Source organism: Phocoena phocoena, chromosome 9 (assembly GCF_963924675.1).
Source record: "Phocoena phocoena chromosome 9, mPhoPho1.1, whole genome shotgun sequence".
NCBI lineage: Eukaryota > Metazoa > Chordata > Mammalia > Artiodactyla > Phocoenidae > Phocoena > Phocoena phocoena.
In genome coordinates this window covers 76566988-76592057 of record NC_089227.1, presented here as the reverse complement: position 1 = coordinate 76592057, position 25070 = coordinate 76566988, and the positions used below count along the sequence as shown (strand labels likewise).

Here is a 25070-nt window from a genome sequence, read left to right as displayed (position 1 = left end):
TTTGGTGGTGGGGCGGAAGGACACAATTCAGCTAACCACCTTCTCCCAAAATAAATTGTAGAGCAACCTTGTCAGGCTGCAGTTTTCCTGACTCCTCATTCGGTGCAGGTCTGGGCATGTACTTCACTTTAGTGGACTCTCACTTAAGCCCTAGTGATGTTTATTTAATACCTTTAAAAAAACTGATGCTAAAAACTGTATTTATTTATTGATTCTAACATAGAGGTTGGAGTATAGGCTTGAGAACAAACAGACTCCACCGCTGGCTGGTCTGTGATCTTGGCAACTTACTTGTCCTATTCCTTAGAGCCTCAGGTTCTGCTTATGTAAAATGGTGGTGGAATTTTCCAGTTTGACAGCATGTTAGAAGAGTGGCCCCATCTCACAATGTGGCTCTAAAAGAGGCAGCAAGACTCCAAGGAGATGTAGACCATAGTCATGTGTGGCTTAAGAATGGGTTTGCTTAAGGGAGTTTCCAGGAAAATTTTCGGTATCAATTCAGTATCTTCTATTGATGAAGAAAAACAACCATGTAAAAAGCAACAATATCTCAGTGACTTATTAAAATAAAAAAAAGCGTCTGGCACAGAACATGCTATGCGTAAGTTATTTGGAAGAGTCATTTGTGTGGAGCACCTCACTTCCTGAGAAGGCCGGATAAATGGGCTGTTCTATTGTGGACAGTGAGCATGTTCCAAGAACTGTCCTCCTGTCAGCAACGCAGAAGAACACATGACATTAGGAAATGAGAAGTAGGTTTCTTCTGCGTACAAGGATTTAAAAAGACTGACTTGGAAAGGTAGTAGTTTATGATTTTTAGAAAGTGGTCATTTTACTACATGTATTTTTTATGGATACTCAATGACTTATGTAAAATACATGATGTTAACTTATGTTTGACTTAATTGGTGATGTTTGTGGTGTATTTGTGGATTTTAGAACAAATTTATAAGAGGGAAATACTAAAATTATTTTTAAAGTTTCTTGGAAAATTTTAGTATTACTCATAGCATCAGTATTTCATCATTTATAGTACTCAAGATGATTTTTTTCTCTTTATTTATTTATTTTTTAACATCTTTATTGGAGTATAATTGCTTTACAATGGTGTGTTAGTTTCTGCTTTATAACAAAGTGAATCAGTTATACATATACATATGTTCCCATATCTCTTCCCTCTTGCATCTCCCTCCCTTCCACCCTCCCTATCCCACCCCTCTAGGTGGTCACAAAGCACCAAGCTGATCTCCCTGTGCTATGTGGCTGCTTCCCACTAGCTATCTATTTTACGTTTGGTAGTGTATATATGTCCATGCCACTCTCTCACTTCGTCTCAGCTTACCCTTCCCTCTCCCCGTATCCTCAAGTCCATTCTCTAGTAGGTCTCTTCATTCCCGTCTTGCCCCTAGGTTCTTCATGACCATTTTTTTTTTTTCTCTTTAAAAATTAGATATTAGGCTTCCCTGGTGATGCAGTGGTTGAGAGTCCGCCTGCCGATGCAGGGGACACGGGTTCGTGCCCCAGTCCGGGAAGATCCCACATGCCGTGGAGCGGCTGGGCCCGTGAGCCATGGCCGCTGAGCCTGCACGTCTGGAGCCTGTGCTCCGCAGCGGGAGAGGCCGCAACAGTGAGAGGCCCACGTACCACAAAAAAAAAAAAAAAAAAAAAAAAATTAGATATTTAAGCAAGTGAAAAAATGTAAAATGATTTTTTGTATTTCCTTGTTTCATTTTACGTAAGAAATTCAGAATTCTTTAAAGTTTATTTTAGTTGAAATTTTGAAATGGTGGATTGTGATATTTTACAATACAGTGTTAATCCTGAGCACAGGTTGATTTGTTGGGCTACATAATTTTCAAAGCCAGTCACTCCTGGCAAAATTCTTCTCCGTGACTGCCTGTACATAACCCTTGTTTCTGACTATATGGAAGAGTAACTGCCCTCTACCCAAGGACAGAAAGTTTTCATAGTTAATTACTCTGAATCTAATCTACATATGTCCTTAAGCAGGATTTCTAAACTGTGACCAGAGAAGGTTTTTGTTAACAGTTGGTGAAATGAGACTAAAAAGAAACAAAGACAACGTAGTTTGTCTTAAATCCAACTTTATTGACACTAAAGACACATCATTTCTTCTGAGATTATGGTGATAGAATATGACAGTTTTTTTCAAGATTCTCACTCAATTGAATAAAGATTTGATGATGTTTCCATCTCAGAAATTTTTGGAAATTTTCTGGTTAATGAATCGAGTTGCGTAATCTCTGTGATGTGGGCTGTTGGCCAAAAATCTTTCTACGGAGATTGCGGAAAGTTTTAATATAATATTGGAATTTGTTAAGCAGGTAACGAGGCAATACGCACATAGATTGATCAACTGTTCCCTAGTAGCTAGAGGTTTAATGTTAAATGTAAGATTTCAGCCATTTGTTTTGTTAGTGCGTATTAACTTTGCTGCTATATGATCACTTGTAGAGGATTTTACATTTGGGGGGAGGTAAGACTCAGTCACGCCTGATCTGTCTTCATGTGTTACGGGCATTATTGTTCAGAATTGTTCCATTATGGAGTCCTCTATTACATTTCTGTTGTCAACATAAAATGGGCACATATCATTAGGTGATGACAGAAGTGACTTTAGCTCTGGGTGCAAATATTTAAGAAATCTAACGTTCAGTCTCCCATAAGTTAAGAAAATATTTTTGTTGTTTCTGAGCCTGACCAGTCATTCTTTTGCAGTTCAAGTGCTGTGGAGTTGTCTATTTCACCGACTGGCTGGAAATGACAGAAATGGACTGGCCCCCAGATTCCTGTTGTGTTAGGGAATTCCCAGGATGTTCCAAACAGGCCCACCAGGAAGATCTCAGTGACCTTTATCAAGAGGTAAGGCCATATGTCATTAACTTATCATGGAAGTAAAGAATCAACAACATGCCAATGCAATTTTCCTCTTCTGTCTAAATATGAGGGACCCGAAAATTGTTTTCCTCTGAAATGTGGAGAAAGAAGACAAAGCTAAAAGTTAATATAAAAATCTGAATACTAATCACATTTTAACAAAGTAAATTTGGAAAGACTAGGTTTTAGAATTAATTGGATTTTGAACTGTATTGTCTAGAACCAAGCTCTATTGCCACTTCCTAAGAGCGCTTTAAAAACAGACATGCAGAGTGTGTGACTAACTCCGGACATTGGGGAAGACAAGGTTTGTAGTTCTTGAGCAGAATGTGTATTTAGGGCTTCCATATAGACTAAAACATGGGGGCGGGGGATGGACAAAAAACCCAAAAAAAACAAAACCCAAAAAAAACCCCCAAAACCCTTCTACTCTCCAGAGAAAATGCTGTCCTCGACTCTTCAGGTCCCCCTGCTGGCTAATATCAGTGATGTTAGTTTTAGCTGATTTAATGAAGTTAGATGCTCAGTGGGATTAAAGTCAGTTATCAAGTGGCTAAGAAACTTGCATATTTATGTTTTCCGGGAGAATTCATCAGAATCATCTGTTATTCCTTTGTTAGCAGAAGCTTTCCTATTCCTTCATCTTTAATGGTGATTTTCAAACTTTGTTAGCAGAGAAATCCTATTTTCAAATTAAAATCTAGAACTACACCATTCCAGTATAGTAGCCAATAGCTACAAGTGGCTATTTCAATTAAAATAAAATAAAATAAAAATTACGTTTCCTCAGTTGCACTAGCCACATTTTAAGGGCTCAACAGCCACTTGGGACTAGCAGTTCCTGTGTAGGCCAACACAGATATAAGACAGTTCCATCTTTATAGAAGGTTTCATTGTAGTCTTGACCTAGAATGGTAGCTCAAAATGTGAATCAGGTGGAAGGGAAGCTGCTCAGGCTGATGGGCTGGGATCATTTCCCAGATACATCACCAGTCAAGTATCTGGGTACCACAAATCATATTAACATAAAGTAACAATTTATATCATTCATAATATAATACACACATACACACACACACACATCTGATTTTCCCTAGAAGTACTGTCATTGTTCAAAACATCTTTTAGGCTGTCTGCCAAAGTCAGTTGTAGAGATGCTCGAAAATCGGTTTTATTAATTTATAGTGTAAATTAATGAATTTGAAAATGATGCTGGATTACCCACACAAATGTTTCATTTCATTCATGTCTTAGAGATGAATCACTTTTGACTGTTAAAAAGTCCATCTTAGAGGACAAGCCTTTGCCACATTTAAGGATACCCAAAATGAAGTGCTTTGGCCTCTGAAGGCAGGCCACAAAGAGGAGTGCCAAATATCTTTAAGAGATTCAGAATTGTGTCAGTCTTTCTAGGGCAGGAGAGTACCACAAAGTGAGTAACTTAAACAACAGATATTTATTGTCTCACAGTTCTAAAGGCTGTAAGTCTGAGATCAAGGTGTCAGCAAGGTTGGTTCCTTCTGAGGCGTATGAGGAAGAATCTATGCCTGTGCCTCTCCCTCAGCTTCTGGCGGTTTGTTGGGAATCATTGGTGTTCCTTGGCTTGTAGAAGCATCACCCAGATCTCTGCCTTTGTCTTTACATGCCATTCTCCCTGTTTGCATCTGTCTCCAAATTTCCCTTTTTCATAAGGACACCAGTCGTATTAGACTAGGGGCCCACCCTTCTCCGGTATGACCTCATCTTAACTAATTATATCTGCAAGGATTCTATTTCCAAATAAGATCACGTTCTGAGGTACTGGAGATTAGGGACTTAACATATGAATTTAGAGGGGATGAAATTTATCTCATAACAAGAATTGTTGAAGCAACTGAATAACTCAGGTGTTTACTTTAAAAGATAATCAAAATACTTATAGTCGTGCCTCACACTACTGGGAAGTATTGTGTTTGGATGTTATCATTTTAAACATGTTATGCTTAGTAGAATTTTGGCTTTGAATGAAAAGGAATATACAAGATATTGTATATTAAACGAAGAATTATTGAGTCAGTGTCTCTGAGTTCCTCAGTGATTATGTTACATTTTTTTTTCTGAGTGAAAGGTAAATATTGGTTGGTGTCTGTAGTAGGGATGGTCACCTAACAAGTTCACCAGTTAGAGTCCTATTGATTTCATAAAACAGGAAATCAAGCTTAATATTTCTAAGATAGTATTAGGTGCAGATGTAATTGTGGATATTCAAGTACATTGTAACTTACCACTAGGCTTTAAAAAACAGATGATTACAGACAGACATTTATTTATTAAGATGTAAGCCCCAGGGAGAGCCTCCTCCTGGGATAATAAACCATTTTGCAGAAAAATCCAAAACCAAAATACCCCAGAGGATTACAGTATAGATGTAAGTGTTGACATGCGAATTGAAACCTATCCACTTTCCTAGTGTGAACTTAATCCATTTGTTAGTTTTTAGGAGTAGCGAGTCAATATGGGGAATTATTGGGCTACATATGTAATAATTTCTACTTTCTTTAGTGATCAACACTGGTAACATGATTATAACCAATGTTGATCCTGAGAATGACAAAACATGAATGAATTTACCGTATCTTCCCACAAAGTCTGACTATGGACAGATTCACTTCAGTTTTATTATTTAGTTGAAAGGCAGTCAATTAAACACTTAATAAAATTTTTTTGTTTACAAATGCAATTCACTTTTGCTAGTAGTATTCATCATGAGACACTTTAATTTCAGGATGTCTAGAATTGCTTGTTACATGAATTTTAAGATGAAAAGAAACCACACTATTGTACAAGTGCAAATTGATGCCCGTATTATTTTTAAAGTTCTTTAGACAGACTTCCAGCGGAGACAGAGGTTCATTATATGAGAGTAATCTGCTTTTGCATTTTACAGCTAACAACAGATGCTGTTATTGGTAACATAGTGCATAATTATATGCATAGTTGACTTACAAAAGTGGATCACTTAGTAGCTTTATGGCAAAAGTACAATTAAATCCATCATTAAAAATAAGACTTAATTCCACTTTGCCCAGGAGAACATACGTTTCCTCGTTGCAGTGTGCCCAGAGATCACCCACCTGAAAGATGAGGGGTCTGAAAGGGTGAACAAGTGAGGGACAGCTGTTGGTATTTGGGAAATTTATTCTGAAGTAGCAAGTACTGAAAGGAGATATTTTAGAGGTCTTCAAAGTTCATCATTCCGAACAGGAACTAGACTTATTCATTGTTGCTCCAAGGGCCAGAAGTTACAGGAAGGAAATTTTGAATCAATAGACGGAAAACCTTGCTCATCAAAATCCGTCCAGTTGTGAGAAAGGTTCTCTTGTAAAGTCGTGAGTGTCTCATCACTAAAAATATTAAAGTCAAGGTCAGATAACTATGTCATTGGTGGGTAGAATGGATTTTTAAATTAAGAGTGAATCTGGACTAGATGAACTTCAAGGTCCCTTTTATCTTTCATATTCTGTAAGCTTAGAGATAAGAACTGACTTTCTTCCTGTAGTCTTTCTTCAGTAGTCTGAAATCAAGGAAATAAATCATTCTCAACCATCTGGTGGCCTGCATGGTCCCTGACCCATATGTCATATTTTATGACATATTTGAAATCTGTGAAAAATGACAGAGCGGAAATATAGCAACAATCGCACATTTTAAAAACATTTCCATCAGTGGTATTGTTGGGTTTGGCACACAGCCCCTCAAATATCCATAATGAGCTATCCACTTGTATAAAAGTATAGATTTAAAAGTATAGATTGTATAAAATCTTGTATAAAAGTATAGATTTAAAAATCTATAAAACTATCTCTGACCCTCATTTTGGTTCTATCCCATCCATTCATTCAAACAGTTTTGAGTGCCTCCTGGGTTCCAAGTGCTATTGTGAGCACTGAAGATACCATGGAAAATGTTTCAGACAAAAAACTCTCCTCCAGTATAACTTATGTTCTAGTTAGGGATATAGACATTTAACAAGAAAAAAACAGCAATAAAAAATCATTTCAGGTGGCGGTAAGCACTTTGAAGACTCTGAACAGGGTCATGTGCTAAAGAATGGCTTTATTGGTGAGGGAATTATTTAAGATAGGATGTTTAGGAACAGGCAGTCTTAGGAGGTGGCATTTGAACCGAGACCAGTTGGTGAGAAGGATCCAGCCATGCAAAGATCCATTGAAGAGTATTTTTTTAGCCTAGGGAACTGCAGTGTAAAAGCCCCCCTGGAGGTGGCCTGGACCAATGATTCCTGACTGCTTCCTACCCTGCAATTTGGGACTGTTTGTGTAACCACACTGTCTAAATAGTGGGTGTGAGACTTGGCTTCAGCAAAACCTCAGGCTCAGAGTTTAAGTTGGTAAAATACAAGACTGAGATGCGTCTTTTCCTTCTTTCACCTGCCGAGTTTTCCATCATATCAGTTACTAGAGCTCTAGACTTGATTGGAGAATAAGACGAGAGAGAGAATAAAGAAGGCTGGTAGAAAAAAAGTTTTGGTAGAACAGGGACTTCTGACCCCTTGCCCATGGACCTGTGTTCTTGGATGGGCTTCAAGAGAAAAGTGGTATTGTTGAAATTGTTTTTGATATTTTATATGCATTTTTCAGTGAGTAGGATCTATAGCTTTCATCAGCTTTTCTTGGGGCTCCATACCTAAAAGTGTGAAGAACCACAGTTGTAGGGAATAGTTGCAGTGTTTGCTCTCAGATAGGAAAGGAAGAAAAAAACACCTCCTCAAAGAAACTGAAATGGCATTTTCCTCCTCTGTATGCCACCTCAAGAAAAATAAATGGATGTAAACAAGCTCACAACAGGCCCTACTTCAAATGGACCAACTCAAAATGTAAAACCAAGAGGGAGAGAGTCAAGTAAAATATACTTCCAAAACCACATTTCTTTGTTTTGTAGTTAGGAGAAAAACTACTGTTAAAAGAGATTGACTGGGCTTCCCTGGTGGCGCAGTGGTTGAGAGTCTGCCTGCCAATGCAGGGGACACGGGTTCAAGCCCTGGTCTGGGAAGATCCCACGTGCCACGGAGCAGCTGGGCCCGTGAGCTACAAATACTGAGCTCTGCGCGTCTGGAGTCTGTGCTCCGCAGCAAGAGAGGCCGCGACAGTGAGAGGCCCGCGCACCGCGATGAAGAGTGGCCCCCGCTTGCCACAACTAGAGAAAGCCCTCGCACAGAAACGAAGACCCAACACAGCCAAAAATAAATAAATGAATAAATAAATTTATAAAAAAAAAAAAAAAAAAAAAAAAAAAAAAAGAGATTGACTGCTTCTTCAGAATAGTTATTCACAGAGGTTATGTAAGGGCCAAACAGAAAGATGGTTTCTACGAAGCTGTGTGCCTTTGGGACACTTTTTCTTTGGACGCTTAGTCTTGATATGTTCCATGGCGTATTGGGTTTGAATATCAAATACTCTTAATAATTTCCTTTGCGACAAATGATTTTGCTCCACACCATTTCTGCCTCTTTAGAAGGTTGTTTATTTCTTTTCTGAGTAACAGAAAACCTCTACATAAAATAAAGAGATGGAAGAGGGCAGGGGTATGAATGTGAAGGGGATGTGATCTTTCTGAGTCCTGACTTACCAGATGAAGAACCCAGATGGTGATGGTGTGTATAGGTCTCCAATGCTCACAGATAGTAAATGGACATGCAGGGGTGCTCCCCCAGGTTAAAGCTGGGGGCAGCTCATGGTGACCATGTGGGATGGCTTGTCTGAGGTTTTTATTCTCTCAGCTGTGTATTAACCTTTCTGTGAGCTGAGAGTTAAGAATTCAGCCCTCACCCAGATTGGAGGTCCTTCCTCACCCATCTCCTTTGCACGCTGCTGTCCTTGGCAAATGATATTTGTTTTATAATCCAGGTACAATTTTGGGGGGAAGTATCTCAGCTCTCAACACATTTTATTAACACTCTTCCCCTGTCATCATCTTTGTTAGAATTAGAAAGGTGAGTCAGTACTATATGTCTGCTTTGACTAATAGAAACAACTTTTATTTTATAATTTTCACACACAACATCCTACACGTAGAAATATTATCTCAGCACTTCTGAGCCAGAGGAAGAAACATGACAGAGTACTGTGGGTACAAAAGGACATGGTGGGGAAATGGGGGTGTGGCCTTATGGCAATCTCTACCTGGTTGTGGGATGGATTATTTTTCTCCCAGGGAATCCAGCTCTTAAGCTGCTAGTGAGATTCTTCTTGGGACCAAGTAAATTTCCACACCCCAAACAAAATTAGGGGCAAGTGTTGAAAGAGAAGCCCAAGGCAGGAAGCAAGAGGTAAAAGCTTAGGCCCCTGGCCAGGTACCATCCAGTTGCACTGATGTGAGGTTGATCACATCTGCATAGAAATGATCCTCACATCAGTGGCTAAAAGAAGAGGTAGGAATGAGATGATCTTGATTGGGACACAGGAAGGAGCCTGACACTGGGTGGGCAGTCCTTCATTGCCACTGTCTTTGTGATTGAGATGTGCAGTGAGAGCCCACAGAGCGGGTAGTAGTTCACTGGGCCTCCAATCTTAAAGCTAAGCAGGTGTTAGTCAGTTGCAAAAATCATTTGGGGGGTATGGGGCCCAAAAGGGCATTTCAGGCAGAGGCAATGGTGCAGAGTTGGAGCTGGAAGCAAGACAGCACAGCGGGAGCACAGGCGTGAGGAGGGCTGGACAGGGCAGACGCTGGCTTATGAAGAGCCCTGTATATCCTGCTAACGCATGCATTTTCTCCTGAAGTCTGTGAGTAGTTGCCGAATGAAGTGACAAACAGGTTCACAAATTTGAGACATTGTTAGGAAAGTAAAGCTGGGAACAGAGTTGTCATGGGATTCTGATTTATTAATAATGAAGCTCTATTCTCAGATAAACACACAAAGAATCTCCTGCCCAGAGAGTGAACCATAGGCAGCTTTCAAGCCCGGTGGTTATTTAGATGGAATATACCTAAGAAGTTCCATTCTCAGTTTTCTTTTGTATAAAGGCAAAGACCCTCCCTCGTGCCTCTCTGCTGACTTCATTATCTCCTCCGTAACTGCTGGCAGGGATCAGGTTGACTCGGACTTGGGGTGATATCTGTTTTATCATCTGAAGCCCTGTAGGACGAGTTTGGTCTTGGTGGAGGGGGGATGAATCCCTTTTGTATTCAAGCTTCACTTGATCTAATCAGGCCTTGAACTATTCTGCCGGTTTTGCTTCAGGTATACAAATGCCTTCTTCTTTTCTTTCATTCTCTTTCTCAGCATAGTTCAGTTGTGAGCTTCCTGTTACCTATTCAGTATTCAAGCAACTTTTCCTCTTGTGCTTTATTAGTAGAGACTTGCAAACTTTGCCTTTAGAAGGTACTGATATGAAAGCCATTATAATATTTTGACCTGAAAAAGTACTGCACAAAGTAACAATTTTAGATATGTGCTTAAAAAATCATTAGGTCATTGGGCTTCCCTGGTGGCGCAGTGGTTGAGAGTCCACCTGCCGATGCAGGGGACACGGGTTCGTGCCCCGGTCTGGGAAGATCCCACATGCCGCCGAGCGGCTGAGCCCGTGAGCCATGGCCGCTGAGCCTGCGCATCCGGAGCCTGTGCTCCGCAACGAGGGAGGCCCGCGTACCGCAAAAAAAAAAAAAAAAAAAAAAAAAAAAAATCATTAGGTCGGCATTGTGGAGCAGAAGTTGAGGTGAGAATTGGGTCTTGACGGGGGGAAATCAGGTGGGAAACTGTGCAGGTAATTCACTGTGAGGGATTGTAAGGGCTGGAATTCAGGTGTGCCACTGAGGAGGGCAAGGAGATGAATATGAAAGATATTTAAGAGGGAGAATGAACTGAATGATGATTGGGGTGGGTGTGGGGAGTGAGTGACAGGGAAGATGCAAGGACAAGGACACCTGACATTGACTTGGACCCGAGAGAGATGAGAAAGCTGTTCATTGAGGAGAGTGATAGGATTTGATTAGTTCCATTTTGAAAATGCTGGGTTTAAGGTTCCTGTCAAGTCCTCCATGTGCAGAAACCCAGTAGAAAGTATGAAGCTCAGGAGACGGAACTCAGCCAGAGATCTGGGATTTGTGTGCACTAATTAGGAAAGTGCTGACTCCAGATACAGTGGCTTGGATGAGGTAGGACTCGTATTTCTCTCTCATGCACCACTCAGCTGGTCCAGGCTGCCAGGCAGCCCTGCTGCACAAGTTCACCCAGGGACCCAGGGGTGAGATAGCATCACCTTTTATGACACCTGTCTTCCAAAGTTGCCCTGTTTTCCTCCAGTTCCAGTCAATCGGGAGGAGGAGGAAGTAGGAAGGAGAACGTCCAGTGCATGAAGCTCTGCCCTCAGCTCCTCTGCTCACATTCTCTTGGCTCACATGTCTGTGCTTAGCTGCAAGGGAAGCTGGGAAATGTGGTCTCTGGCTAGGAGGCTGTGTTCCCCTAGAAAATGCTACCTACCGTGAAGAGTAGAGAACAGCCTAGAGCAGGTGGGGGGACTGTCAGTTTACAGGTGTTATCAGTGTGTATGAGGCAATACATGCACAGGAGGAGGTAAGACCACACAAAGAGATGGTGTAAGGTATGCAGCAGAGGACAGAAGTTGGGAAATGGAAACCCATAAGGGCAGTGGAGAAGGCACCTATTGTAGGTAGAGAAGAAATGGAAAGCAGTGTCCTGAAAGTCAAAGAAGGAGAGGATTCTAAGAATGAGTTTTCCTTAGTGAGGAAATGTGGTTTAGATGTTAAGGCTAGGTTCCAAAACTAGACTCTTTGGGTTAAACCTTTCCTCTACTCCTTATTAGCTGTGTGACCTGGGGCAAGTTTTAAACCTCTCTGTGCTTCATTTTTATTACCTGCAAAGTGAGGATAACCAGAGTACCCATCTCAAGTTGTTTGGTGAGTGAATTAGCATGTTTACAACCCTTAGAATAGTGCGGGTTTGTAGTATCTACTACAGTAATAGCTGAGAGTTAAAGTAAATTAGGGATTGAAAAGTACACATTGGATTTTTAAAATAGGAGACACATACACAACTCTGTGAGCAAGCATTTTATATACATTACATCATTTCAGCCCTAAAACATTTCTGTGAAGGTACAGTATTATTATTTCCATTTTACAGATGAGAAATGTGGGGCACAAAGAGGCTCGGTGACCTAGTCCAATTTCATAGAGCTAGTAAGCGTCTAAACTCAGATGTATTTGATTCCAAAGCCCATACTTCAGTTAGGCACTAAAATTTCAAGATGTGGAGTACATGGTGAGGAGAAGGCTGAGTGTTTATAGATTTTTTTTCACTTCTAAACCTCAATTTTCTTGTCTATTAAATGAGATAATAATAGTACCTACCTCATTATGGTTTTATAAAAATAAATAGAGCTACTTAAGAAACCCTTAGCAAACCACTAGGCACATAATAAACACAAATCTTCAATGCATGGTGGTAGCTAATGACAATAACAGGAACTTGTTAACATATTTATTAGAGTAAATAGAAAAATTACTGATCTATGATTAGATTTTTAACTAACCAAATTGCCCAGAATTTTGCTAGTAATACAGGAAAATACTCATTCTCTAGTTCTATTTGTGTTGGTTGAAGGTAGAATTTAGGTCAGGGTTTTGGGGACTTCATGTGGTGTCCCACTTTGCTTGTTTTCACACCTTCCCACTTCTTAAGGACAAATATTTAGGGGACAGAAGGGCCCAGTGAGAGACGTCTGATGAGGGCTTTGTACATGTTCTGCTCAGTGAGGCAGGGAATGCCTGCCCCTGGACCTCACCTCCCTAGGGAGAATACCACCTTCTGAGTTTGCTGAAGCTAGTTTATTTATAACCACATATCTGGTGAAAATGACAATAAATAAACATTATGAAAATGTTCAATAAACACAGTCATTTAAACTTGAGGATTGTGCTTGGGAACTTGTGAGGATTAAATGAGATGTGAGTTTTTTGAGATACATGAAGACTTTTTCTACTGCATGTCCTATGTATGGGTTTGGCTAACTTTACTCTTAAGAGAACAGAAAATCCTGTAATGAATTTTATTACTTGCAGTTGAATTTTATTTTTTAAGGAAGGATTTATTTCCCTGCAGAGCTTATGATTATCAGTGGAGAACTTTTGTTCCAACCTCTTTAAAGCTCATGAACTCATGAACTGCTATCACTCAGCTTTCAATTTTAAAATAAATAGGTCTGAATATTATATATTTGTACCTGGTAATTAACACGTCGTTTCAAACTTGGGAGTTATGTTTATTATGAAAAATCAACAACAAGAATATCAATACTGGCATGTATTGGCACCTAGATTTTATTTAGACGTTATCTTCATAAGCACATTAGAGGTCTGCCTAATTTTTTGATGTGGCTTGTGAATATTGAGTACCGAAAAGCCACGGGGGTTCTTCTAATTTTAGAAACTCATTTTGGAGACAGATCAGAGAATAATTTCAAGTGTATAATTTCCTCAAGTGAAATGAGGCATCCTGACATGCCTTCAAATAGATTCCAGGAAATACGGGGTTTAGTGATTTTTCTCTGATAAAAGGTAGTGCTGTTATTTACAGTCGACCAGAATTTTAATATTGCAGCAAGTAAAGTAGACTAGCTAACTTGTCTTATTCATACCTTTGAATTATCTGAGGTTATTAATGTGGCTTTATCTAGGAAGAGAACATATTCAGGATAAATCACCTCAGAGTATTTTATTTTGAGAAAAGCAAATAAATGCAATTCTGTTCCTTCCTATTTTGAATAAAAAAACCTTTGTGAAATGGAATGCAGTTTTGAACTCTAACATTTCTATTTCCCCTTTTGACCCACTCAACAGAAATGTTTGTTTATGCAACTGAATATCTATGAACAGTACAATAGATTACAGAGACATATTTCCATTTTTTCTTCTCTAGACTTAGTGTCTTGCTTTTCAACAAAAACTTCCGAGTTTACACTGAAAAAGTGTAAACCTTATGCGTGATTATTTGACTGGCTCAGAATAAGCTCACAACTTGTGTTCAGACTGAATTACTTCAAAGAGGGTGGTGCAGAATGGACAGTAAACCCTGGAGCTGCTTCTACGAAGAATTTAAAGAGTGGCTGAGGCAGACAATTATTTTATACACAGAAATCTGGAAAAATACTGTCTTCTCAGGAAGAGGAATATTCTTTTGGAAAGTTAATCCTTAACTTTAAGTCATTGTGTAAGTAGTTCATTGGAATTCAGCATGACACCTAGTATGCTGCAAGTTTCTACAATGCCTCCTAAGTTACCAAAGAAATATCAAATTGTGTGCCATGTAGACAGATTTGTGCTTTTATTTATATATTTATACTTTGTATCTGTTTTTATTAAAGGATTTAATGCAACATACAACAGAAGGATACAATGGATGAATAATACAAATAAGTAGCATTGGATAAGATAAATAAGTACTAGGGATGTAATGTACCACGTGATTAATATAATTAACGCTGCTGTGTGCTATATATGAAAGTCGTGAAGAGAGTAATCCTAAGGGTTCTCATCACAAGGAAAAAATGTTTCCTCTTTTTCTTTTCTTTTGTATCTATACGAGATGATGGATGCTCACTAAACTTATTGTGATAATCATTTCATGATATATGTAAATCAAATTATTATGCTGTACACCCTAAACTTATACAGTGCTGTGTGTCAATTATAGCTTGATAAAACTGGAAGGGAAAGCTACATAAATAGCAATGGAAAGTCAGGATTAAGGAAAGAGTAGCTAGATATGCTTAATGTGAAGGCAAATGGGATAACTGTGGTTGACTTTCGTATTTGCCCCTGAGCTTTCTGAAAGCCCGGGGTGAAATGACACATAATCACCTGCACCATTTTAATGTCTGGAGGGCAAGTATTCTAATTTTTCAAAGGGAGCAAAATCCAAAAGTATTTTTTTCAAGTGGGATTTTATATCTACTACTCTAAGTTATCTAGGAAAACATCTTCAATATTATTTTTCACAAATTTTGTAGAGAAATCTCTTATGGTGTTCTTCAGTAACATTAAAATACGCTTCAGTGGAAAATAATATGCAGGAGCACAGGTTAATACATTCCAGCGTGGCAGAATTTGGTGGTCTGGTTTGACATTTGGATACAATTTAGAGTACCTAGAGACATCAATTGATTTCATTTATTTTAAATAATCTGTAGATAGCACCTCTTTCTGAGGACTTCCTGATAGAGAATAGTAAAATATAATGTAATGAATTCCGATAACAAACCTAGTACTAAACTAAATACTAAAATTCTGTCTTGTTTGGGGGTTATCTTTGTAAACTAAATGAGGAAGTAATAAGACTGACTTATTTATAAAAACTGAGGAGTCTCACTAGAACCTTTGCTTTGAATAAACGACCCTTGCCCACCTCAACAGGGAGACAATCTTCGAGCCCAGCGATCTCTAAGGAGGCCAGGTCCTGACCGAGCAATATTGATACAATCCCACGTCCACTCTTCTGGTGGAACTGAAAAGCTTTTTTCACTGGCATCCAAACCCATTCACAACAGCCTGGATTGTCTTAATATTTCATTGCATTTTCTAGTTTTTTAGAGTTAGAAATCAGTTTTATTTTCAAAGGAACATTGACAAAATCAACACCATCCAGAAAGAAATCATCAGGATGATGAAGTGTCTATATTTGGAAAACATGACAGAGCTATAGGAATATTTAGCCTAGGGAAGCGAGTGGTTAAAGGGAAAGTGATGACACTTCAAATATGGCTCTCTACCTTATGGAAAACAAGTCACAAGAGCAGAATTAGGACTACTGCATCCTTATTAGGAAGACAGTTTTCAACAGGGAAATGCTTGTTAAGAATTAGTGTTGTCCACGTGTGGAAAGGGCTGTCTAGTGAAGCAGGGAGTCCTTTTCTTTAGAAGAGCTTTTTTTTTTTTGATGGCTTTTGTGTGTGTGTGTGTGTGTGTGTGCCATACATTTTTGTTTCTTTGCATGTGTTATAATTCTTGTTGTTGTTGATAACTGGACATTTAAAATAATATAATGTGGCAACTTTGGAAATCAGATTCTCCCCCCTCCCCAAAGTTTTTTGTTTGTGTTTGTTCATTAATTACTTTTCTGAACTAATCCTGTAAAGTCCGTACTCGCTGTCCTGTGTGGCCCCTGAAATCTTGGCTCACTCAGCTTAGTGGTCACTTAATGAATGAACTGAAGTTTCCTTTAGATACCTGGAACCAGTAAGTCTCCCTGCCTTTGCCAAGGGTGTACAGAGCCTCAAGGTTAACCAGAAGTGAGATCTTAAGGCCTTTTTAGGTCTTTCCTCAGCTTGTGCACAGCCCTGGGCTTGAGCAGAGCTCTACTCACATGTGTAACTTTCTAGATCCCCACAAATATGTTAGAGCTCTGCCAAACCCCCTATGGATTTCACATTCTCCAGTTTTTCCTTTTAAACTTTTGACTAGCCCATTGTGTGCAACTGTTATCCACTACCTCAGGCAGCCTCAGCGTTGAACAGTTACCTCTAAATGCTTTTGACAACTATCCCCAGGGGAAAAGGCTGTCGCCCTGGTTGAGCTGCAAGTCGAGTCAAATAAAGAGAGCCTTGCAAGTGAGCTCTTCCAGGGAACCACCAGATAGGACAAATAATGACAATTCTCTGAGAATGGGGCTTTGAAGGAGCTCCAACCCTATTCTGTTGCCTTTGGTGGCTGCCAGACCACGGGTTTTTACCATAATCGTCGGCTGTTTGTTTTCAAGGCTCCTGCAGAGCTGGGGAGGGGAGATGGGAATAAGGCAAATTAAAATGCCACAAAGCTTTTTGTTCTTACTGAGGTTCAGGTGCTTTTCTTGAATAAATGCTCCCCAGATTGCTGCGTTTGGTTAACTTCCAGAGTTCTAAAAATGTTGATTCTCACAATTTTTGCTAGTGCTTTCATTGTTTATGTAGGGGAGAGATTATTTCATTGTTTATGTAGGGGAGAGACTATTCAGAGACTATTCTCTGCCCGTTTTGTGGATGGCACTGTAGAAGTGCTTTTTAGCCATATTTTTACAAGTTAGAAAGTTGAATTATTGACTTCCAAGTTCCCCTCCCACTCTAGAACATTCAGTGTTATCTAATATATCACATTCCCAAACCATCCTAGATGATATTATTTACTGTACCTTTTTTTTTGGGTAAATGTGATTGTTTAAAATAAAATTGAAAGAGACTTTACCTGATGCCAAAATATGAAACACAGTAGACTGTAGCTTAGTTATCAATCTCTGCTTTGTTTTAGTCACAGATTAAAAAAAAAGATTACCTTTTCTGCACATTCAGCTTAGAGTGAACTAGTCTAAAGGGGTGGGAGATCTTATACCAATAGGAAGAACTATATGGGTAAAATTTAAGCACCAGGGACTACGGAAAAGGTGGAAATCAAACAATAATTGGCTTACAGCATTTCACAGGGTTGAATCATTAGCATATGTATTTCATGAGCAGTTTAGCTTTAATTGTGGAATTTATTTTTATTATTATTACCAACATATTGGTATGTGCATGCTGATTCGTTATCCATTAAAGAACCAACTTTGTAATAAATACTGAAAACATAGCTAAGGAATCAACTAAACAATGCAAAGCCATTTTATATCAATTTCTTTAAAGACGGATTTGATGATCTGGTGCTGCATTACTTAGCAATGATGTTAAATGATAAGTTAATATAAATTAATTTCCCAAATGTCTGAAGCTAAACCCTTTTAATTAAGTATTTTGGGTTGTCTCTTTTCAAACTATGTTAAAGATTTCTCTGCTTCATGACGAGGCTCACGATCCATCATCTCAGTGGCAAAAATCATTTTGGATAGTTATATCGCTGTCTTGAGAAACAGTGACCGCCACCTTGGCTCTTGTGGGCAAGGACTGTTTCATTAATACTCGGTGGTGACACAATGCTGTGCTTTTGGTACTTTATACTCTAAAAAGGTGTTGTACTCCTTCTTGTCCATTAATACCTGCTTTTCATAGATTTTGCATCTCTTTTAATTTGTGTTTTCTAATCTTCTGTGGGCTGACGTACCAGTTACATCTGATTCCTACTGAGCTCTTACCATATGTGAGATCACATTCTAAATGTTTAAATGTGCTTGTTCATTGAATTCTCCCAACATCCCAAACAGGTAGGCACTATTATCATTCATGTTTTCAGATGAGAAAACTGAAGCACAGAGAGTTTAAGTAATATCCCCAAAGTCACATAGTTTATAAGTAGCAGAGGAGGGACATGTGCGTGTGCACCCATGCACACACGTGTGTGTGTATTAAATAGGTATGAAGACCAGAGAAGTGATTTTATTAAACCAGTGTTAAGTAGTATTAATTATAAATATTTTAACTTCCTTTTTGGTGAAATGGATGAAACTTTGCTAATGTTTTGCTGTTAATTTGCATTACATAGTATACCAAAAAGGTAGTTATTGAAATGGGTCTGTGACTAATTCTACATGATTTTTATTTCTTGAGAGTAATGGCTTATTAGGGTACACTTACTGATCAGTGTCTTTGGAAATCTAAGAATTACATATTATTCATTCCTCTCCTCCAGTATAATGAACAAATTAGCAACTGATTCAATAGTCTTGCTTTCCTTGATTTAGTTACTTATGGAATCTGGGGAATAAAACAAGAAGGCAGTTATTTTAATAATTATCAGTTTCCTTTTATTCGTGTGACTGCCTCAGCAGGGTAAGCACTGAGTCACTTTTACCCCAAACTCAGAATAAAAGCTTCAAAAAGTCAAGTTCTTGTTGGGAGATAATTTTCCATTGGTCTCTTGCATTTCTGTGTGTCTTACAAGTAGAGACACTGGCTGCCTTTGTTCTGGACTGTCTTTTCAAGGGTGTTTGCATAGAAAACAGCCTTGAAGATAGACGGTGTCTCCCTTCAGAGAAGAGGGCAGGTTTGTTTACTGTCTAGTATAATGAAGATAATGTCTCTCTCCAATATGAGGGGCAGGTGCACTTACTGCCCATTATAAAATATTAGGGCTCCCTAAGCTTGGGGTTCCTTTCCCATAATGTAATCCTCTGTGTGTGCAGGCATCATCTGGCCTTCTTCTTGTTGCCCTTGGGACTTGAGGAACTGGCATGTACCCTGGCTATTGCTATTGCTATACGTAATAAAGCCCTTTGTCTCTGTCTTCTGCAGCATCCATGAAACTGTGGCAGGCTAATTTGTTATCATCCAAATAGAGAAAAATCTCAGAATCTTCAAAGTTCGTGAATTTTATTATAATTTTAACTTTTTCTAGATTTTTCACTTTAATTTAGAATCAGCTTCCCTTTTGAAGGGTGAATTATCTTTTTTATGCTGTGGGCTCACTAGAGACAGGGCAAGTAGCCTATGCATTGGTCGCCTAATATGTAACTAATGACAATTGTTAGACCCGTTCTACCTTCTTTTCTTTGCTTCCTCCTGCTCCCCATTTTCCTCAGTTATGGCTCTTCTTTCTCTTACTTTTTTTCCCCTCCTCTCCTCTTCTTTCAGAATTCTCTTCTATATCTACCGTAGGCACTCCTTAGCCTTTGTAGTTAAAACTAAGCACAAACAGAAACCTTGCTAATCTTTTGAAGTCAGCTGTCTCTAGCCTGAAGGGGAGCTTTCAAACCCCTACCTGGTAGAATTAAAACTTGATGTCATGATAGAAATTCCCCCATGTGTACGTCTGCTACAGGCAGTGGACAGAAGTGTGTGCACACATGTGCAGTAGGAGGAAGGCAACAGATTGATTTCCATTCACTGGCAAGTTTCAGCAACAGACTGGGGAAACATTCTTGATCTTTAAGGAAAAATCTCTGACCAAATGAGCCATAATCAAACAGTGAATACAAATAATAATAATAATGACACATTATTTTCAAAAATTTCAGATCGGTCTGTATCAGGGGGTCAGCCATCTGTATGGCCTAAGCCCCAAATCTGGCCTACTGTCTTTTTATCTGTGAAGTTTCATTGGAACCCAGGCACATCCATCCATTTACATACTGTCTATGGCTGTGTCCTGTTACAGTGGCGGAGACAAGTGATAGCAGTAGAGACCATGTGACCTGCACAGCCTAAACGATTTTCTGTCTGGCCCTTTACAAAAAGAAGTTTGCCAAGCCCTGCTCTAGATGTTGTATTTTATACCAGTCTCAATTTCAGATTGTGGGGAAGCCAGCAGAAGGAGTAGACTCTTCAGAATCACATGGGCAGGTTTTTCAAAGAGTGCACACCTCTATCTCTCCTCCAGCTGCTCATAGGGGTTCCCTGTTGAGAGTCACTGTCTTCAAGTTTATAACTCAAGTCGTTTGGTTCCACTAACTGATACAGATGACTTGCTTTCACTATTTTGACCCACTGTAACACATCCAAAGTAACATTGACTGTGTTATTTCTTTTACAGGGTTGTGGGAAGAAGATGTATTCTTTTTTGAGAGGAACCAAACAACTGCAGGTGCTCAGGTTTCTGGGGATCTCCATTGGAGTGACACAGATCCTGGCCATGATTCTCACCATTACTCTGCTCTGGGCTCTCTACTATGATAGAAGGGAGCCTGGGACAGACCAAATGACGGCCCTGAAGAATGACACCACTCAACATCTGCCTTGCCACTCAGTGGAACTGTTGAAGCCAAGCCTGTCAAGGATCTTTGAACACACATCCATGGCAAACAGCTTCAACACACACTTTGAGATGGAGGAATTATAAAGACTGTCAAAGAAGAAAACCACAAATTTATTTTATTGGACTTGTGAATTTTTTGAGCACACACTTAACTGTTTCAGAAGTGTGTAGAAATAAAAATGTTGCCATAAAAGGATACCCAAGCACGTAATGTTCCAGCCTTTAAAAGAAAGTGGGAAAAGTATGTATATTATAAGGCACCACCTGGACAATAGTTGATGCCCTTTATAATGCTGAGGACTGATCTAATACCCACTTTATAGCCTGTGTAAGATTTTTTACTGGACACAGTTATGCTTTGAGGTTTATGCTTTGGCATAGTTCGACCAGCATTTCTGCATCCATGTAAATGAGCCATGCTATTGTGGGATTGGAGCTACAGTAAATTTGATTCACTTCCATAAGCTTGCTAGTATATAAAGTTCCAAATAACTGCTAACATAGGAAGTTAGACAGTACTAATGACTTTTATTACTTGGTGATATATTCTTTTGAGGGTAAATAGGCTATACATAAGTACACTCTGAAGATTGGTGACTACCTAAACGTGATTTTTGCTGGTTAATAAAAATATTCTTACTACTTACAAGAGCAAACTTAAACATTGTCTTAAATTGATCAGGGATATATGTGTATATGAGTCTGTGTTAAGTCTGTATAATTCAGTAGATTTCAGTTCTTATAACTTTAAGCATAACAATTGTGAAATGGATACATTTGTCCTGTATAGAAGCATTGTTTTTAACCTTCCCTGTTAATAGAGCTTTAAAATTCTGTCTTGGGTTTATATTACATACATAACTATTAATTTAAATACTTAACCACTAATTTTGAAAAATGACTAGTGTGATACAAAGGAATCATTATAATTCAGAATGTGGTCTGGTCTCTAGGAAGTATTAACAAAAAAGTTTACATATAACTTAGTTCATTCAGCAAAGACCTGGATATTATCTTTCTGCCAAACTGAGAGACTCTTTTTGACACTAAACACTTTGTAAAGGAACTTATCTTTGCTTTCTCCAAACAAGAAGTGGCAGTCTCCAAGTCTCAATATAATTCTACAGAGAATAGTTTTCCTTTTCCCCAGCAAAAAGTTGAGAGAATCATAAAAATAAGTGACAATTTAGCTAGAGATTTTCTTTGCCTTATTTCACTGATTAAGATACTATGGTGAATTACACAGATTATTAAATTTTTTATAAGAGTAAACTATATTTATTTGAAATGGGAAAAGTGCATTTTACTGTATTTTGTGTATTATGTTTATTTCTCAGAAAATGGAAAGAGAATTAAAACGTGTCAATAAATATTTTCTAAAGAGTAAAAATTTGTGTCTAATTTTTATACATTGTAAGCACTTTCACCGTTCAAAAATATTAGCAAGGGGAAAAATATGAGAAGAAATGATTGAATAAAGTAATAATAACTATTTCCAAAATCCAAAAGTAATCTATAAGAGTATGTGCCTTGGGCTTCCCTGGTGGCGCAGTGGTTGAGAGTCCGCCTGCCGATGCAGGGGACACGGGTTCGTGCCCCGGCCCGGGAGGATCCTACATGCCGCGGAGTGGCTAGGCCCGTGAGCCATGGCCGCTGAGCCTGCGCGTCCGCAACCTGTGCTCTGCAACGGGAGAGGCCACAACAGTGAGAGACCCGCGTACAGAAAAAAAAGAGTATGTGCCTTCACTGAGAAATGACAAAGAAGTGCCCATTTACACTTCAAATTTGGTTTTTGAGCTAATTGATAATGTAGCTGTCTGATACAATATAAACATATGCCCATTTAGGTCAATTTATATTCTCAATGTTTTCATATCCCAGTTTCTTAAAGTAATTTTTAAAAGAAAATGAGTCTAAGGAATACAATATTTGAAATCAACTGCTAGATTTCATCTCTTCCATAATTTAAATAAAAATTGAGTAGATAGCTTGCTCAGTCAGAACCAAAAGCATCTCTTTTTCTAATTTCCTTAACTCAACTTCCCATAATTTCGCTAAAATGCCCAAGTAATTGACAGCTGTGAGTATTATTTGAATAATTAGTCAACTTTGGCTGCTTCTCTTTTGACATATAGTCACAGAAAGAACAAGCATATATTGTATTGAGCTCAGTAAAAAAAAAAAAAAAAGCCCAAATTATAAATAATGTCTACATTAAAAAATTTTTATTTTATTTATTTTTTATACAGCAGGTTCTTATTAGTTATCTATTTTATACATATTAGTGTATATATGTCAATCCCAATCTCCCAATTCATCCACACCCCCCCCACACCGCTTTCCCCCCTTGGTGTTCATATGTTTGTTCTCTACATCTGTGTCTCAATTTCTGCCTTGCAAACAAGTTCATCTGTACCATTTTTCTAGATTCCACATATTTGTGTTAATATACAATATTTGGTTTTCTCTTTCTGACTTACTTCAATCTGTATGACAGTCTCTAGGTTCATCCACGTCTCTACAAATGACCCAATTTTGTTCCTTTTTACGGCTGAGTAATATTCCATTGTATATATGTACCACATCTTCTTTATCCATTCGTCTGTCGATGGGCATTTAGTTTGCTTCCATGACCTGACTATTGTAATAGTACTGCAGTGAACATTGGGGTGCATGTGTCTTTTAGAATTATGGTTTTCTCTGGGTATACATCAGTAGTGGGATTGCTGGGTCGTCTGGTAGTTCTATTTTTAGTTTTTTAAGGAACCTCTGTACTGTTCTGCATAGTGGCTGTATCAGTTTACATTCCCACCAACAGTGCAAGAGCATTCCCTTTTCTCCACACCCTCTCCAGCAATTGTTGTTTGTAGATTTTCTGGTGTTGCCTATAAATTTCTACATTTTTGATATATTACCTGACTTAATACTGTCTAAAACAGTTAACATTAATTTAGACAACCATCTCATACACTTATACGCTTGCTTAATGGGAACAAATGACATTTATAGCAGTGGACTACAAAGGCCTCTTATAGCATCAGTGCACCTGGAATAATAAAACTTCAAGGGACTTTAAAAAGTGTCTTTAATATAGTAGAGTTGAGGGAATTCACTTTTTGGGTACATTGCAAACAAATAACTGTTTCTTTGATACTTTTAAAAGCTTTCTTTTGTAAAAATCATTCTTAAAGCAATAAATTATTTTCAGACTGGTGAGAATAATTGACTCAGTCAATTCAAAGGGCCTTTGGAGATTCAGAGATGACAACAGGAGACGGTGTTTGTCCTCTAGCACTGTAAAATCTGATTGAGAGACACTCGTGCTATCCACCGATGAGATTAGTATAGGAACACTCAGCCTAGGAATATGACATGGAGGACAGTGGAATGAAGGTAGCTACATCGAGGAGACCTGAGTCAGGAAGAGCTTAGCTAGCTTGTGCAGAGTATTCCATGAGCTACTGACTCTGAGATTAAAAAGTTACATTATTTGGGGAGCCATTCAATGTGGTTAGAGCATAGAAGGCTTGAAGAGATACCATGGGAAAGGAAATGAGTGAAATTTGGCTTTGGGGACTTTGTTCTGTAAATTCAATGGTGAGTCACTGAAGTATTTTCAGAAAGGGAAGTGATTTGTGTTTCTGCAATTTAACTGGATTAGCCAAGTGAGAAGCTGGGGGCAGGGGCACAGGTACATCCATTACACAGCTCTTCAGGGTGGGCCATCCTTTGGCTAGTCTAGGTAAGGAGCACTCTGGAGTTGCAGGACATTGGATCTTCTGGAGGGGGACTGGCTAGATCGCTGTTGCTGTGGTCTGGGAGAGAGACGAATCCTCACTAGGGCAGCACAAGTCAAAAACACAGTGCAGAGCACAGATGAATCCACAAAAAATCATAGCAGATCGATCTTGGGGAGTGTGAGATGAGAAGCAAAAGAACTGAAATGTCTAGATTTTGTACCTGGGAAATGGGCGATGGCATTAACGTGGACAGACGACTGGAGGGGGAGTGGGTGTGTGGGAGGGTAATTAATTTGGTTTGGGGCATGCTGGGTTGGACCTGCCTGCAGGACGTGCAGACGGAGGTGTGTACAGGCAGCTGTAAATTCCAGTCTGGAGCTCAGGAGACTTCACTGCCGAGCCTGAGAATTTTTATGCATTGCTTTCAGATCTCAGGAAGCCTGACAGAAAGTGGGCTGAGAACCAAATCTTACATGAGGGGAATCTTAAGCAGCATGCTACAAGAGCTTCTTTTCGTCTCAACTCCCACTCCTGGAGGTGAGTCAAGGGAGGTAAAGAGAAATGAATACACCACTGAAACTTCTGTGGCAGAAGGAGCCTCCTCCTTTAGAAAACATATTGCCAACTGCCATGTTGCCTCACCCGAGGCCCCTTCCTATCATCCCATGATTTACAAGTGGATTTGTCTTTCCTATTAACCGAGTTATTTTCTCACGTCCGAGCACCTCCTAGAACCACAATGGGAGAGTCTTTGGTATCATCTTGGAA

At 39.0% G+C, this 25070-nt stretch overlaps 1 protein-coding gene across 1 annotated transcript in view; it reads left to right on the top strand.

Annotated features, from left to right (window-relative positions):
- TSPAN12 (tetraspanin 12) overlaps positions 1–21952 on the top strand; it is a 65360-nt gene extending 43408 nt beyond the window's left edge. The window contains exons 8-9 of the mRNA XM_065883912.1: positions 2740–2883; positions 20341–21952. Coding sequence (XP_065739984.1) covers positions 2740–2883; positions 20341–20646 — 450 coding nt within the window. The 3' untranslated portion in view covers positions 20647–21952. The remainder of the gene's footprint in view (positions 1–2739; positions 2884–20340) is intronic.
- Positions 21953–25070: the final 3118 nt, after the last annotated feature.